General features: G+C 40.9%; 1 protein-coding gene across 1 annotated transcript; it reads left to right on the plus strand.

The window, feature by feature from the left end:
• The first annotated feature begins 6,486 nt into the window (after window positions 1-6,486).
• MRPS14 (mitochondrial ribosomal protein S14) lies at window positions 6,487-17,284 on the plus strand. Its single transcript, XM_037506430.2, has 3 exons — window positions 6,487-6,574; window positions 14,109-14,267; window positions 16,800-17,284. The coding sequence occupies exons 1-3, from the start codon at window positions 6,530-6,532 to the stop codon at window positions 16,980-16,982; spliced, it is 387 nt and encodes a 128-aa protein (XP_037362327.1). The 5' UTR covers window positions 6,487-6,529; the 3' UTR covers window positions 16,983-17,284.
• Window positions 17,285-18,045: the final 761 nt, after the last annotated feature.

Raw genomic sequence — 18,045 nt, forward strand, 5'->3', positions numbered from 1 at the left:
CCCAAAATTCATGTTCACCCACAACCTCAGAAGGTGACCTTGTTTGAAAATAGGGTCTTGGCAGATGTAATTAAGGTAAGGACTGAGGCACACCCACACTGGATTAGAATGGCCTCAAGTCAAATGATAATATTCTGATAGGAGGCAGAAAAGAACACAAAGACATGGAAGGAAGGGCAGGAGAAGATGGCAGCAGGGGTTGGGACAATAATGCCACAGCCAGGTGAAGACTCACACCAGAAGCTGGAAGAGGCAGAGAGAGCTTCCTTTGGAGCTCTGGAGGGAGTGTGGCCCTCCTGTCACCTTAATTGTGGACTTCTGGCCAGAACTGTGAGGGAATAAATTTCTGTGATTTTAAGTGAACCAGTTTGTTGCAATTTGTTACAGCAGCCACAAGAAGCAAATATAAGGAGGAAAGTAAACTGGTACTTAGAACTGGGAATTAGCCTGAGAAGGAGGAGGTAGCTAAGACTGAAAAGAGGTGTTGACAGTAGTAGGAGGTGCTTCTACACAGATACTAAGGTCATGATGAGATGATAAATCCTGGGAGCTGGATAGAAGCATTGAGAATTATTATTATTATTTTTTAAAGATTTAGTTTGTTTATACAGGAGCCAGGGTACAGGCCAGATGCACAAGAGGGTGAGAGGATTCACCAGAGACAGAGCGGGGAACAGAACAGGCAGACTGACGAAATACACTGCTGAGGGAAGCAGCGGGCAAGACAGGATACGTCTGCTCGCCATGTGGGTTGCTATGAGGCTGACGGGGATCAAAGTGACACTGCAGAGGCTGCAGACAGCTTCACAGTGCTGTGCTCAACCTCCTGCACCACCAGGGAGGCCCAGGAGCATTGAGAATTATTTGCTAGCTGTGCCTCTGTGGTTAAATAAGATTATCCTAACCCACTTCTATCTCAAGCATCAGCTTACTTGACGATCTGAATCCTTGTGGAATTCAAGAAAAAAAAATGTAGCTGTGGCCTGGGGAGCCATGGCTGGGCCTTGTCTGGGGCCAACTGTGCACCATATCCAGTGGCTGCAGGCAGTGCTAGGGAGACAGAAAATCAACAGTTCCATGTCAAGTCAAGAAGTCATTGACTATGTGGATGGAAAAATGAGACTCAAAAGAAAAACCTCTTTGTGTGCAATTATTATCTGTAACAAATCAAAACAAATAACGCAAGCACCCCCATGAAAATGTTGGGAAGAATATGTAACACTTTTTTATGAGTCAGGGATGGGAAGTGGGAATTGAGTGCCAAATCCACAACTACTAATTTAAAATGTGCAAAATGTTAACGCATTGCCTTTATTTAGACATCCATCTTTATGATTAATATAAAGATAAAAAAAGGCTTATTATATATTTATCTCCACTTGGAACCATATTTTTCCACAAGATCTCAAGTCCTGCAAATTTTTCTCTGTCTCTACTCAAATATCAGCCATGGTTTAAATATGTATTTTTAGGCTCCCCAGCTAGAACAGATGACTCAAAAATTTTACATGGGATTGTGTGGACATGCAGCATATTTGGTACAGAATTACCTCAGTAATTTGTAGGGTCTCCCCCTGCTCACTATGGTGTGATATGCTTCTCACCCCTCAGATGGCAGAAACTGCTACTCTTTGTGCCTGGAATTCAAGTGGGCAATTGATGGACTAAACAGGACTGAGTAGAAAGGCTCCCTAAATAAAGGTTTCCAGGGAGGAAACAGGAACCTTGGAAGGTGGGTAATCCAGTGTGGCCAGGGGAGGTGTGGAGGGGCTGGGAGGTGGGTTGCGGATGCCTAGTGCTATCATGGACACCATGGTGAGGGAATGTGGGCTTTATTTTGTACATAATGGGAGCTGCCAAAAGTGAGTAGTTACCCCCTATATTAGATGGTTCACTCTGAAGCAGAGGAGGTGGAAGTTTTTGTGGGGGAGGTGATGGGTGAAGCAAAAAAAGGTAAAAAGAGCAGTTAGGAATCCTAATACTAATTCAGGCTGGCAGTGACGAGGTCTGACCTAGCAGAGCAGGAGCAGGAACAGAGAAAATTTAAAAAGACAATTAGAAATAGAATCAATGAGACTTGGATGATCTGTTAGATGGGGTATTTTTTTTAAAGATTTATTTATGCATACAAGAGCTGGGGCACTGGCCAGAGATGCAGGGGGTGAGAGGACTCACCAGAGACAGTGGGGAACAGAACAGGCAGACTGATGGAAGTACACTGTTGAAGGGAGCAGCCGGTGAGTCAGGAGAGGTCTGCTGCGCCATGTGGGTTGCTCCCTGGCAGGCCGGAGATTGAACTCACACTGCAGAGGCTTCAGATTGCTTCATAGTGTGGTACTTAACCCCTTGTGTCACCAAGAAGGCCCAGATGGGGTATTTTTGTTGAAGTCAGAGCCCACCTCCCCCAACACCTGAAAATTAGGATCAAAGACAGAGCCCACGCGCAAGTGGTAGGTTTGAGAAGAAAGTCCCCGGAGCAGGGGTGAGAAGTCAGGGCAGGAGAACAAAAAGAAAAAGGCCAGGCAAGACAGCATGTGTTATTTAGAGACCGGGGGAGTCATATCAAATGTGTCAGCTATAGGCTTGCTTTCTGTTGGTTCAGGGATCCCCATGGGGTTCCACTGCCCTGCATTTGACACTATGGCCCCGATTCATCAGTGACCCATGTTAATGTCCGCAAAAGCTCCAGGACTGGCAGTGGGAGGTGCCTGCCGCCAGCCCAAGTTCAGCTTTGTATTTACCCCTTATTACAGCATCTTTCCTCCACGTTTTGAACAAGGTGCTATCCATTTTCATTTTGCACTGGGCCCTACAATTCATTTAGCCTGTCCTGCCTGAGGATAGGGAAAGTGGCATCTTATTTGGAGGACAAGGATGTGAGAGTGTGTGTGTGTGTGTGTGTGTGTGTGTGTGCACGCGCGCGCATTCCCATTTTACATCCTGTCCTATGTGGGAACTGGGCGAGGATGAACCGCGGGTGTTGGAACGCAGACGTGCTATTACTGCCCCCTTGTGTCCAATTCAGTGCGCAGCACAGAGCTCCAGGGGCCTGGCAGGCATGGCCCTTGTGGCTGCTTCTGCAAGGGCTGAACTACCCGCACTCCACAGTCAAGCCATGGAGGCAGCTGTCCATACCCACATTTCAGAGCCAGGATGGAAAACGTGTGGGTGTGGGTATGTGAATATGTGTGTGTCCCTGTGTCTTTCTGCCTCCACATGCTCTTTCCTTTCACTCCCATTTTTGTGAGACTAAGTGTGAAACAAATTATAGAAAAGTTGAAAACGTTTTTAAATATAAAAATAACCAGTAATCTTGTCATTTATCTATTACACTTACTATTTGAGTCCATTTCCTTCTTAATCCTTTATCTCTTTCTCTAAATAATCTATGGTTATACCTGTATCTGTACATATATGTATGTATATATGTACTAGAATTACATGTTTTTTCTTAATTCAGTTGACTCTCCCCTCACTGTTGGACTTTTAAGTCATTTGTTCTCATAAATAACCCCATGGTAAGTGTCTTTATATATAAATTTTATAGTTTCTCATATCTTATTGGAATAGAGTCCTAAAATTGGTACAATTATGTCACTAGACAAAACCTTTTAAAAACTTGTCAAATTTATAATTTTAAAATACATGGTGTTTTCAATGAAATACTACTCAGCAATCAAAAAAGATAAAGTCATGTCATTTGTGGCAACAAGAAGGGAGCGGGAAGGGTTTTTGCTAAGCAAAATAAGCCAGAAGGAGAAAGATAAATACTGGTTGGTATCACTTACATGCGGAATCTAGAGAAACCAAAAAAGGGTTAGACAAAGACAAACTTTAAAACCAACCCTTGAAAGCTGGCCCTAGATCTGAAGTATGGGGGAAGGGGTGAAAGCAAAGGGTGGGGTGAGAAAAGCACAGTGGACTATGATGGAGGACTATGGGTGTTTCAGTGGTGCGAGTGCTGTGGTGACTACACTTGAGGGGGGAAATCCTAGGCTGTCAGAACACTACAGGATATGAAACAATGACACTCCAATAACAAGTTTTCAAAAAAGAATATATAGTGCTTTAAAATCTGGTAAGCAAGACTTTTTCTTTTTCAAAAATGTCAATGCTTTCTACTTTCTTCCTATCCCCCTTATTTTTTTTATACGTATTTAGGATTATTTTGTTAAGAAAAACTCCAGCCAGATATTGACTGAATTGGCACAGACACAATACATTAACCATTTGGTACCTTTTATAAGTAAGGATTCCATGACAACAGTTAGGCCTTTGCCATGGAGTTTTACTTCTCCAGAGGACAGCGTGGGGCATTAAGAGCATGAGTCTTGGCCAAGGACTAGCTCTGTGAGGTTGGCAAGTTACCTAACTTGTCTGAACCTCAATTTCATTATCATGTAATCACTCTTTTTATTAAACCCAGAGTAAATGTAGCAAATAAAATGGTCTCTGAAAATCAAATCTCAAAACATTTAACTCTTTAAGTTATACTCTGTCCATCCAAAAGTTTCCTTTTCAGTCTCCAAAGGAAAAAGCAAAGGCCATATATTGAGCAATAATGTATAGCTCCACCTGTGTCTAAATCTATAATCCTCAATTGAACATAAGCATCAGAAGGACAGGGATTTTTTTCTATCATTCCATCTCACACACACATATACAATGGTACATAATAAACACAACACCTATTTGTTGAATGACTAAATGATGAATGGCATGATAGCATACCTGGGATCTCCCCACTTCATCCATCAACCCACCTAAGATACAGGTCTTTACCAAATTATTGTATATTCCTTGATACTTATTTACCGGGACAGTAGGTGGATGTTGGCACTTGAATGTAAACATTTATACTCAGAATTCTTTCCATGCATGGGTAAAGCAGCAAATTATAGAACCCATCATTCTTTGTATCTCCCACTATTTTCCTTTCTGATGGAATTGAGTGGTGGTTCTGCAGAGGTTATAAAGGTTAGTGTAGAAGGAAAAATAGGGGGAAAACCTAGCGGCTCCAACAGGAAGCTGTACTGTGTGCCCGTTTCTTCTGCTGTTTTGTTTCCAAATAAATCCTTTGTTGCCTTAATAATTGATTGCTCTTTTGGAAGTCAAAATGTCTAACATCCACACAAAGGAAAGCAGCCTCTCAGAGGATTCATTAAAGGGACATCTGTTATGAAGATGACCTAAAAATTCGCTGTACTACAGACCAAAAAAGAGTTTTTTAGTGGCAATACTCCTCCCATCTAAAACAAAATGTTTTAAGTGCTTTTCACCTACAGCTCTAAAATATTAAGAATATACATTTCAAATAATAATTAAAACCCTAGACATAAATATGGGAACTATCTTTCACTTCGCCATCATCAATACCATCCTCATCACCATTATAGGTTGGAGAGAAACTAAGAGATTTTCTTTTTATATTTCATTTTATATAATTCTTACATCATTTTTCATTTTTGCACAATGTATGCATTTTCATTTTGGTTATAGTCCCCATACAATTGCACCCCCTCCCTTATTTTGACCATAATCCTTCCCCCCACTCCCCAGTGTGTCTCTGGTCCATAGTTGCTTGTTGATTTTGATTTTTATTTTGTATTAATTAGTCTTTTTCCTGGTCCCTTATTTAGGTTTTCTAAAGTCCTGCTATGAGTGAGACCATCTGGTATTTTTCTTTTTCTTTCTGACTTATTTCATGAGCATGATCCCTTCCAGCTCCATCCATGTTGCTGCAAACTGCATGTGTTTGTTTTTTGATCGCTGAGTAATATTCCATTGTGTATATGTACCACATCTTCTTGATCCAGTCATCTGTTTTTGGGCATTTGGAAACTAAGAGATTTTCAAAATCTACAGGAGGGATGACAGAGGAGGAGGAGCTGGCAAGATCTATTTCCCAGGTTTCTGGCAAATATGTGCTGACTGGAAGACAGAGGAGGAGGAACAGATTGAGCAACACGGAGAGGGACTTGGGGGAAGAGAAACTGGTCATGTGAACTGATAAGGTCAGTGCAGCAGTTAAGGAGGTGACTTGGAAGGAATGCAGTTTTTCTGTTTGTTTTTTTGGGGGGGGAAGAGTAGGGCAACTTTTTTTTCTTTTTTTAGTATTTTATTTTATATAATTCTTGAGAGCAGGACAACTTTTACTCTGAAATGGTTCCCAAATGAATTAGAAAAATCTGATTTTGTGGTTTATTTATCTTTTTCTTTTTGTTTTTTTTCTTTCTTTTCTCGTTCAGCTTTACCTTCTTCTTCCTCACGTTTTTTGATCAACTACAGGAATGCAGTTTAACATAGCTTGGACAAGACACGGAAGTGAGTCGTTCAACCAGACGCGCGCCCAGATTTTTAATATGCCCGAATTCCTTTACACCCCGCGAGAACACAAACCCAGTGGCTAAGCGCTTAGTCTAAGACCCACCCTCGCCCCGCCCCCACGGCCCAGGCCCCGCCCCTCACGTCCTTCTGTTCGCGGCCGTGTTAATAAAGTTGTAGCGGGTCGACGTTTGCGTCGGACAACATGGCGGCCTCCATGCTGGGCTCGCTGCTACGGACAGTTCGGCAGGTAAGGCCCTTGCCCTTGTCTCCGCAAGTCTTCTTCCCCACGCCGCTGCAGAGGCTCGTGCGGACTGTCATAGGTGCTCCCCCTCCTTCTGCCCTCGGCCCCCCTCCGGCCTGTTTCAGGAGATGTCATTTTGGTATTCCTCAGTGTGTAACTGACTGGTGTTGAAAGAGCGGCTCCAATTTTGAGTGTAAGTAGAACAAAGGTGTCCGAGGTTGAGGCCCCAGGGGCCATTGACGATAGGAAATGAGAACCGAGCAAAGGAAACTAACACGAACTGACAGTGAGGCAGGAGGAAAGCCTTGGGTGGCCTGGAAGCAAGCGACGACTGAATTTCCATGAACAGAGACTGGTCGACTGCGTTCCAAGTTCACGGGTTTATTGAACGAAGCGCTGAGAATTAGCTATTAGGGTTAGTCCCACGGAGGTTATTAGGACCGTGTTCATTGTCGTTGTGTAACAGGGTGGTCCCCAGGAAAGGGGGAGGTTCCCTGCCCCACCCAAGGGAGGGTGGAGCTGAGCAGGAAGAGAAGAAGCTGCAGAAGAGACTGAGGAAGGAAGCAGGATGGGGCAAGGAGACCTGGAGGAGGCACATGGAGCCTAGAGACATGTGAAGAAACTGCGCTTGTCTTTTGGGTTGTGGACTGGGTGACACAGATGTGGGTGAGACCCTTGGGGAGGTGACAATGGCAGCTTTTATCTGGATGTTGATTTTGCTCTTTTCCTTCCGGGCTTGTCCGGTTGTTTGTGACCCTTTTCTGTGGGTCCCCACTGGAAGATGTTTTAGACTTGTGGCAGGCTTTGGGGCCTTGCTCTGGGCCGACCCCATATGGATGGAGTTTTACCCACGAGGGGATGGGTAACTTTGGGTGCTTCATTTAGAAACTAGACTCTTTGCCTTACCTGTATTGTTTCCTAGTTTTTATTAAAGTTCCTTCCCATTAAAGCGTCATATGTTTTGTGTTGATGCGGCGGATGACAGAACCCATTTAGGATAGGCAGGTTTGTGGGGGTCTGGGGTGCCCCTCTCCCTGTCCTATAACAGTTGGAGTTGTAGAGGCGAAAGCGTTTGAGACAGAATGGGAAGAAACATTGTGTAGACAAGTTTTTGAAGATGTTTCGCTGCAACGGGGAACCAAAGAATGGGTCAACAGCTGGTAGAGGAAGTGGAGTAAGAGTAGTTTGGTTTTTTTTTAATTGCAGAAGTAACACGGTTTTGTGTCCGAAGGAAAGATCCAGTGGAGTGAGAAAATATGGTGATGTAGGAGGAGAACTGCTCAAGTTGTACCCTGTGTAGGCAAGGGGTGATGGGTATTGTTTTTGACGTTTGCTCTTAGGAACATTGACGTTTCTTCTGTACCATTGTTGTCCACAAGAAATAGTGCCAACCACATTGTTTTACATCTTTAATATTATGACAAAATAGGATTTCTCCCCCTTCGGTGTGTTGGTTGTAGCTCTCCCACCACCAAAGCACTCACAGTTCTCCACACAACTCTGTTGTGCTTCTAATGCACACACCCCTCCCCCCTTCTCCTTTTCTCCCCACCTCCCTTCCTGGATGCTCAGATCTATGGTTAGTTTTCAGGGATTGGTTTTATACTTTGTCTTTGAGTCTTTTCTATATTCCATATATAAGTGGTAGCATGTTATTTATCTTTCTCCTGGTTTATTTTGCTTAGCATAATCTCTTCCAGCTCCATCCATGTTGCCAAAAATGGCAAGAGTTTATCTTTTTCGATTGCTGAGTAGTATTCCATTATGTATATACACTACATCTTCTCAATCCACTTATTTGTTCTTGGACATTCAGTTTGTTTCCATGGCTTGGCTATTATAAATAGTGCTGCAGTAAACATAGGACTGTAAGTTTCCTTTTGGTGTTTTTGTGTTTGTGGGAGAAGATGCCTGGGAGGGGAATTGCTGGATCAAATTGCAGATCCATTTTTAGTCTTTTGTTGAACCTCCACACAGCTTTCCACAGGGGCTGGACCAGTCTACATTACCAACAGTGTAAAAGGGTTCCTTTTCCTTCACATGCTCACCAATACTTATTTCTCTTTTTTTAAATATGGGCCATTCTCACATGTGTGAGATAGTGTATCTCATTGTGGTTTTAATTTGCATTTCCCTGATGATAAGTGATGAACATTTTTTCATGTGCCTGTTAGCTAACTGTATGTCTTCTTTGGAGAAGTACCTATTTAGCGCTTCTGTCCATTTTTTAATTGGGTTGTTTTCTTTTTGTTGAGTTGTGTGAGCTCTTGTAGATCTTCTATAACAGTCCCTTGTCAGATATATGGTGTGCAAATATTTTCTTCCATTCTGTGAGGTTTCACTTTGTTTTGGTCACTGTCTCTCACTGTACAGAACTTCTCAGATTGATGTAGTTGTTTATATTCTCCTTTCCTTGCTGATGGGGATGAATACGCAAAGATATTTCTGAAGTGTATGTCATGAAGTGTTTTCCCTATGTATATATTGTCTCCCCTCTTACACGCATGTCTTTTATCCATTCTGAGTTGATTTTTGGTGTGAGATGGTGTTCTAGTTTCATTTTTTGCATGTGGCAGTCCAATTTACCTAGCACCCTTATTGAAAAGGCTTTCCTTATTCCAGTGTATATTCTTCACACCTTTGTCAGATTAGTTGTCCCTATACCTGTGGTTTTATTTCTGGGCTCTCAATTCTACTCCATTGGTCTGAGTGTTTTTGTTCTAGTACCATGCTGTTTAACTAAAATTTTTCTAGTAGCCACATAAAAAAGTAAAAGGAAATAAAATTACTCTAATAAAGTATTTTAATGGGGTTCTCCTTGGTGGCCTAGGGGTTAAGTCTCAGCACTATCACTGCTAAGCCCACAGTGGCACAGCAGACCTCTCCTGTTTTGCCCACTGCTCCCCTCAGCAGGGTATTTCAGTAGATCTGCCTGTTCTGCTCCCTACTCTGTCTCTGGTGAATCCTCTCATACACCACCCCCTCCCACACACACTTCTGGCTGACACCCCAGTTATTATACGCAAAAATAAATAAAATCTTTAACAAATAAAATACTTTAGCTTAGCAGCTCTAAAATATTGTTTCATCATGTTATCTATAAAAATTACTTAGGAAATACATTTACATTCATTTTTTCATACTAGATCTTCAAAATTTGGTTCGTCTTCCAGCATGTATTAGTTTTAAATTTAATTTAAAATTTAATTTAAATTAAATTTAAACTAATTTAATTTTTAAATTAGTTTTAAATTTTCCACCATTAAAATGGAAACTGTTGTCCTTTAAAAACAGCAAAGCTGTTTAGAGCTTACAGTGCTTCAGTTAAAAAATTTAAATTAAATAAATTTAGGGAATAGGTTTCCTGGTTTCACTAAACACATTTCAGTTGCTCACCAGCCTTGCATGGTCAGCGGCTGCTATAGTAGAGCTGATCTTTCTTTAATAACAGAAGGGAATGTGGAGCAAATGACTGCAGGTGCTGTTAAGTGGGCAGATGTAGTAGTGGGAGTATTTGTAAATTCTCTTCTGATTGCTTCTGATTTTATAATTAAAAAGAAAGTGAGGTTACCAACTGAGTATGAGAATGTGAAGATAGATACCATGTAATTAAGGAGGAAAAGATAGTGTAAAATAGTCATAAGTAGAGAAGAAGATTAGTGGCAAGAATTGAAGTATCGTGGCATGAGAAAAGGGCCAAGGGTTGACGGTGTATTTATGGACAGTGGAATTCAGAAAATCAGAAACTAGAGACAGTGGCAAGGTGGCAGGATCAAACAGATTAAAATTCATGGAGGGGGTGTTATCAAGGTGTTAGAAGGAACAAACTGGAAAGAGCTGATAGAAAATGAGATGCATGAAAACAGTTAAATCGCAATTAATGGTGATGAGAGACCTAGGACATGGAAGAGAATAGGTAAAGTAGAGTAGAGGACACAAGTCATTGGAGGAAAGAGCAGGGTGTAATTTCATGTCTCTTGAGAGTACCGGGAATTAAGACAGGAGAATACTGGAGAGAGTGACAGTGAGCCAGGGTCTTTTAAAATAAATGAAAAATGGAAGGGATTGGGCCTCCCCTGGTGGTGCAGCGGTTGAACGCTGGGCTGCAAAGCTGCCCGCAGCCTCTGCAGCGCCGGTTCAATCCCCGGCTGCTCCCCGGCCACCGGAGGAGGGTCCCACATGGCGCGCAGACCTCTCCTGCCGCCCGCTGCTCCCCTCAGCAGTGTACTTCGGTCCTTCTGCCTGCTCTGCTCCCTGCTCTGGCTCTGGTGAATTCTCTCACCCTCCTGCGCTTCTGACTGTACCCAGTGCTTGTATGAATACATAAATCTTTAAAAAAAAAAAAAATGGAAGGGATTGGTGGAGGCTGTGGTGCATGAAGGCAGGAATGTGGGGACATTGGGAAGTATAGCTCATTGGTTAGAGAGTTGAAGCCAGGAGCTTTCAAGGCAGAAGCCTGGATGCTGTGAAGAGCAAGGAATACATTTACCCCATCTCCATACCCAGTTGTGGGAGAGAAAAAAAAAAACTAGCAAGGATTCAACTAGAGCAGAAAGGTGAATGAAATGTTAGGAGAGGATGTTGAGTTAGAAGATTTTGTTATGGTAGACCATGAGTTGAAAAGTCCAGTGAGGGTCTTAGGAAGTTGAAGAGGGGTGAGATACAAGGGCAGAATAGGATATATACAGAACAGAGTAGAATGTAGTCTTAATATATTAAAGCACTGTCGTAAACTGCAAACTGCTAAGTAAATACTAATGCTCCCATAGAAATGTGGGGAAAAGACATAAAACATTCACAGAAGATATAATTAGACCAATAAATATTTTGTTTTAAAAATGTATTTTATAGTCAGAACAAAATGTTATACAGACAAGAATGAGAAGGTTTTTAAAATTAGTATTAAATAGAAACCTGCTAGGAGGCCCAAAAGAGGAAGTTGATTAGGAATAGTTTGAAAAGGAATTCAAGGAAAAAATGTTTAATGTTGTTTTCTAAGTCTCATTAACTTTCAGTTTCATAGGTAAAAACCACTTTTGCATTATCCTTTCACATGAATTGTTTCAGCCAGACTGAGCTCCCTCTTGGTCTTATGAATGAATATATCTTGCTCATTCCCTTCTTTGCTTTCGACAAACTTCACCTTCTCTCCTTGCCCTTTGCCTCCAAACTGTATTGGATTTCTGTCCACCCTTTCAGGCTTTGGTGACGCTCCCATTTCCATAACATTTATTTCCAGCCATGGCTACCATGGTATTCATAGCTCAAGCATGTGTCAAATGATTGTTGAAATACCCTCATGTTTATCAACTATCCAAAAGGTGATTGTAGAATTATTTCCCCATGAGACTTTAACCATTGAAGGCATTCACTTTATCTTTTGTTAATAGATTGAGAAAATGTTAGCTTTCTACTGTAGCGTTCTCCTGTCATTTTTATATTCTGTATAATGCTGAACATATATTTCTTTTACAGACAGTATATATATTTCTTTAATAAGGAAGCCATCATTATTTCCTATAGCTGCAGTTTCATTAACATGTAATGTGTGCTCTATTTTGGGAGATATTTGAGTTTGTAGTGTCATTCTCTATGCTCTCAGTCAGAATTGTAAACTCTCAGCATGTAAACATATGACAGTATGTTTACATATGGCATTACTAAATGGCATAAAGAGTCTGTTGTATTATTAGGCAGCTAGTGCTAAGAAATATTAGATCAATGATATTTTCAAAGTGAACTTTGCAACAGCAATTCTGCTTCCAAGAATATATTGTGTTGATATATAGAAATACATATTAAGTGATTTGTAAAGGAAGTCATTTACTGCATCATTGTTAGTAATGATAAATAGTGACATATGGTGTAACTGTTCACCAGTGGGCCACAGGTTAAATAATTATGATGCATCTCTAGGGGAGGGAAAAATTATTTCCTTCTACCTTTTTAAGTTCTTGCTTGACACCCTTGTATAAGACAGGTTAATAAGAGAAACATACAAATGTATTTAGTGTAAGTTTTCTGTGACATGGGAGCCTTGACAAGGAAATAAAAATTCCCCCAAAAGCAGTTAAACCTGAGTATTTTTATACTAGGTTTTATGAAGAGTGGAAAGTCATGGGAAAATGTTACAGGACAAAGGGTATAGGCCAAGTGCAGTAACTAGAGGAATCCTAGCAGATTCTGCTAGAGATCAGGATGCTCCTTTCCTCAGGGTATGAGGAAGGCACCCCTCACATGAAGGTCTAAGTCATTCTTGCACACGGTATTTCTCTTAACTCCTTTCACGTGAAATAGTGTGCCAAGATGCAATATTTTGGGATAGTGTGTCCTCAATCCTGTCACATTCATATAGTGGAATATTATGCAATCTATTGAAAATGAGGATACTTTTTTACATCTGCATATGAAAGAGCTCGAAGGTACATTATTAAATGGCATAAAAAGTGGGAGGGGGGCCTCCCCTGGTGGCCCAGTGGTTGAGCGCTGGGCTGAGAGGCTGCCCGCAGCCTCTGCAGCACCAGTTCGTTTGTTCCACACACACACACACACACACACACACACACAAGAGTGGGAGGGGATGAAACACTGGAGAGGGAGTGTTTACGTGTGCTCTATAGACAAAACCTCTAGGATATACAAGAACTAGTACCAGTGGATACCTTTGGTGGGGTGTAGGGTAAAGAAAATATCAGGCTTTTCTGCCCTTCCGCCATCAGGATAGATGATGGATCCTTGTCCTGAATGCATGCCTGATGGCGGGCATCTGGAATAGGGTGTGGGCATAGGTAGATGGGATTCAGCTGAGTTAAGACTGTGCTTTTTAAGGGCGGCGTCACGGGGACGCCAGCAGCAGCAGCAGCAGCAGCAGTAGAAGTAGAAGCCGAAGCCAAAGCCGAGAAGCAGCAGAACGAACGCTAGAGAGCCCAGATAGAGTGAAGACTTGCTGGGGGCTGGGAAGCCTGCCAGCCTCCCAGCCCCCCAGCCAGCACCCCTGCCTGCCATATGCCTGGTGAACCCCAAATAAAAAACCTGCAAAACTACTGAGGACTCTGACTCCTCCTTTACCCGGTCTGCATGGGATCAGAAAACCTGCCCTGTGGTCCATTCCTGGCCTTTACATGGGGGTTATCTCACCTGCATATTCATAGGTTGTTTTATATCTCTTCAGACTAAGCAGGTGAAGGATGAAGTAGAAGGGAGTCTTCATTGTCTATCTTTTTTATACTTTAAAATTTTTTGAGCCATACTATTAGCCTAAGTAAAAATCAAAGAGAATTTTATTAAAGTCTGAAAAATTTTTCACCTTGCAACACATGTATTTATTGTCATTATATTATTACCACCATTTTGGCTTTATATAACCTCATAAAATATTGTCATTCTAAATTAAGTCTGTTTTTTAAATTAAAGTGATTGATCCAAATTACTAAAGAAAAAATAAGTAGGTAATCAATATTGACTGAAAGAGGATTGCAGAATTGGGGGACACTAGTAGAGACTAGGTCTTGCTATCCTGTTTATTGTCGCTCTCTTTTAGATGGTTCCTGCACCAGCTTCCGGCCAAGTTCGAGGTTACTATGTGGACTGGAAAATGTTGCGAGATGTAAAGAGACGAAGAATGGCCTATGAATACGCAGATGAGAGACTGCGGATCAATTCGCTCAGGAAGAATACCATTTTGCCAAAAGACCTTCAGGTTAGCTGATTAAGTTGCGTTACTATTTACCGTAAGGTCATTAACTCAAAGTCAGTCACTTTTGATAGTTTGTTTGACTTAGGGTCAGTATAATTTCTGGAGAATGAAAGCATATGCTCCCATTCAACTTAAGTGAATACCCTTGAAACTGATTTGTGTGAGTTTCATATTAAAGAGAACTATTCGCTCCTCACTAGCTTTTTATTAGGTGATTCTTAGAAAGTACTGGTGCATGGGGACCACACAGAAATTGGGCACTTATTTTGACCTAAGTTCTCTCCTTGACATCATCCCAATCTTTCAGCATTCATGGCGTTGGGAAGTTTTGCTCAAGAATGGGGCCATGTGCCTTGCCTGTGCCCTAAACTGTTGCCCTACCAGGGGCCATTTCTAACCTGCCATTGCTCACCTCTGTGTGTCCTTGTCACACTCTTTAATTTGAATAAGAGGATGCCAACTTTTTGTGGCTTCCTAAAGCATAAGATCCTATACCTAGTATGTCTAAGCCAAGGAGCATACTACCTGTTTTCTTCTATGTATTTTAGGGCTTCAAGTCTTATATTCTTTATTTAATCCATTTTGAATTAATTTTTGTATGTGGTATTAGTGGCCTAGTTTCATTCTTTTGCATATGGCTCTCCCGTTTTCCCAATAGCATTTATTAGACTTTCCTTGCTCCACTGTATACTCTTGGCTCTTTTGTCATAAATTAATTGTTCATATATGAGTGGTTTTATTTCTGGACTTCCAATTCTGTTCCAATGATCTGTGTGTCTGTTTTTAGTCCTGTACCAAGCTATTTTAATTAGTCTCACTTTGTAGTATGATTTGAGGTCAGAGAGCATCATGCCTCTATTTTTGTTTTTTTCTTAGAAGCATTTTGCTATACAGAGTCTTTTGTAGTTCCAGATAAACTTCATGATTTTTTTGTTCTATTTCTGTGAAGGATGCCATTGGCATTTTGAGAGGGATTGTGCTGAATCTGTATGTTGCTTTAGGTAATGCAGCTATTTGAAGTGTTAATTCTTCCAGTCCATGAGCATGACTATCTTTCCATCTCTTTGTGTCTTCTATTTATTTCAGCAGTGAGTAGGGAGAAAAAGGAATGTTTGTGCACTATTGGTGGGAATGTTACCTGTTACAGCCACTGTGAAAACAGTATGGAGTCCTCCAAAAATATAAAATAGAACTACCGTATATCATCAAGCAATTCTACTTCTGTGTATTTATCTGAAAACATTACAGATAGGTACTGCCATACTTATGTTCATTGCAGCATTATTCACAATAGTCAAGAAATCTACGTTGCATGAATTGGATGAATGATATTCATTCAATGAAAATGTGAGGTAGAGAGACACACACCCTGCAACAATGGAAAAGCTTTAGAAAAGGAAATCTTGCCTTTTGCAACAATGTGGATAAACCTGTGGGCATTATGCTAAATGAAGTAAGAGAAAGACACATATGATCTCATTTATACATGGAGTCTAAAAAAGCTGAACTATTACAAACAGAAAGTAGAATGGGGGTTTACCAGAGTTGGGGGAAGTGGGAGATGATGGTCAAAAGATTAACAACTTCCAGATGTAAGATGAGTAAGTCCTGGGGGTCTATTATACAGCTTAGTGGCAGTAGTAACAGTACTGTAGTAGCTGCTTAAAAGTTGTTAAGAAAGTAGATCTTAAATGTTCTTACCACATACACACACTTCACATAGTAATGAAGTGAGGTAATAGAAGAGATAACTAACCTTATTGTGGTAAATGTTTGTAGTATGTGCCTTAATCAAATCATGTTGTACTCCTTAAACAATGTAGTATGGCAGTTATATCATATGGTAAGACAACAGAAATGCATTCACATGTTTTCCAAATGACTTAAGTAAGAATATATATTGAAGCACTATTTATAACAGCTCCTGAACCAGAAACCACCCAGATGTTCATCAGCTGAAGGATGTATAAATGAATTATGGTTCACGCAACAAAAATCCTCAGTGAGAATGTATAAATTGAGACATGCAACAGTATGAAAGAATCTCACCATCATAATGTTGAATAAAGGAAACCAAAGAGAAATGAATAAAAAAGAGTGTATACTCTGTGGTTACCTTTATATAAAATTCAAAGCAAGATAAATGCCTCTGTGGTGTTGGCAGTAATTAGCTAGCTCAGTGAGTGGAAGGAGGCCCAGGAGGCCCTCGGGTGCTGGTCATGTTGTTTGCTGGCTGCATAGGTTTGTTGTGTTTGTGAAATTTTACTGAGTTTTTATGGTATGGTTTGTAGATTCTTGTGTGTCTATAGTAAGTTTTTATGTTTAAAAATCATACTGAGAACATGTCAAACATTTGTCATTTTTTTCTGGTCTTTTTGTTTCTTCCCAAAAAGAGGTTAAGTTTCCTAATTGTGTCTAAGGTCTTTGCCAAACTATGGCTAGAACAGTGAAGCCAGCCCATTCTTCTCTTCCTCTAAGCACTGACTTATGTAGAATAAATGTGCATGAACTGTGTAATAACTGTGATTTCCTTAGGAAGTGGCTAATGAAGAAATTGCTGCTCTTCCCCGGGATAGCTGCCCAGTTAGAATCAGAAATCGGTGTGTTATGACGTCCCGTCCACGTGGTGTGAAACGGCGCTGGAGGCTTAGTCGCATTGTCTTCCGTCACTTGGCTGACCATGGACAACTGTCTGGGGTCCAGAGAGCAATGTGGTAATCACCTCCAGAACCTGCTAAACTTGCAGGGAAGTGGGTTCTGGTGAGAAGACTTTTCTAACAGACAAAATCCTAGTTTTTATAGGGGTCCTGTACAAGAGTCTGATCTACTTAATGCTGTCTGTAGTTAAATTACTTCTAAATTTTAAATGAAGAAATTGAGATGTTCCATTTTGTCAGCAAAATGTGATAGTGAATTGTCTTTTCTGCTAGACTGAATGGATTAAACATAATGTTCCCAAGCATGGTGCAAAGGATAGAACAATAAAAAGTATTTTCTGTGAAAATATGCTCTGTATGCTTATCTTTTCCTTCAGGTTCAATCTTTCAGCAACATACAAGAGTTCCTGTATGTACATGGAGAAGCAAGGAAGTCCCTACATAACATGGGAAACTACTCATTTTAGAGGCAGTAGGTGAGGAGGGTCTTTGCAGTAGAAGCAGAGGCACAAAAGCATCCGTGAAGCTACAGTCACTTCTATCACAACTATGCAGCTCAAGACCAGGGTCATCTGGTGGAAGATGTCACATATCATGTGGGTTAAGACTTAATTTTAAATGCCAGCTATTGATCTGGTTTAAGCAAGAGACTGAGATCATCCATTTCCGCCAAATAGACAGTAGCTATGTGGGAGACAGTGATGAGAGTAAAAGGCTGCAGGCAAGATAATCAGTTAGGAGGATGTCCTAATTGTCAAGAAGTCGAGGCCTTGAAAAGTAGTGGTATTAAAAAGGAGGTAAGAGGAACAGAGTTTTAAGGTGTAATATTTAAAGAAAATATCCAAGAAATAAAGGTGACAGGTTTCTGGTAAGGGCAGCTAGATTGATGGTAGAAGACAACTAGAAAATATGTGGGGAAAAAAAGAGTGAGTTTAGAAGAAACTGAAGATAAGTGAATTTTGGTTTCAGTTATGCAGTATTTGAGATGCCTAATGAAGTCTAGAACTCAGGATGAGGGAAAGTTATGAGAGGCCTTACCATATTTATCTTGAATTCATATTTCCTAAATTTATATTACAACTTTACAAGTAGAATAGCTAATATCTTAACTAGTAGCAGTATTA

This window comes from Talpa occidentalis, unplaced genomic scaffold, assembly GCF_014898055.3.
Source record: "Talpa occidentalis isolate TD23 unplaced genomic scaffold, MPIMG_talOcc4v2.1 talOcc4.12, whole genome shotgun sequence".
In the NCBI taxonomy this organism is placed as follows: domain Eukaryota; kingdom Metazoa; phylum Chordata; class Mammalia; order Eulipotyphla; family Talpidae; genus Talpa; species Talpa occidentalis.

What these genes read in the sequence shown, in the direction of transcription:
- MRPS14 (XM_037506430.2), top strand. Translation starts at nt 6,530, where the DNA reads ATGGCGGCCTCCATGCTGGGCTCGCTGCTACGGACAGTTCGGCAG. An exon ending in TGCTACGGACAGTTCGGCAG is followed by an intron (nt 6,575 to 14,108) that starts GTAAGGCCCTTG and finishes GCTCTCTTTTAG; the next exon opens with ATGGTTCCTGCACCAGCTTC. An exon ending in TTTTGCCAAAAGACCTTCAG is followed by an intron (nt 14,268 to 16,799) that starts GTTAGCTGATTA and finishes TGATTTCCTTAG; the next exon opens with GAAGTGGCTAATGAAGAAAT.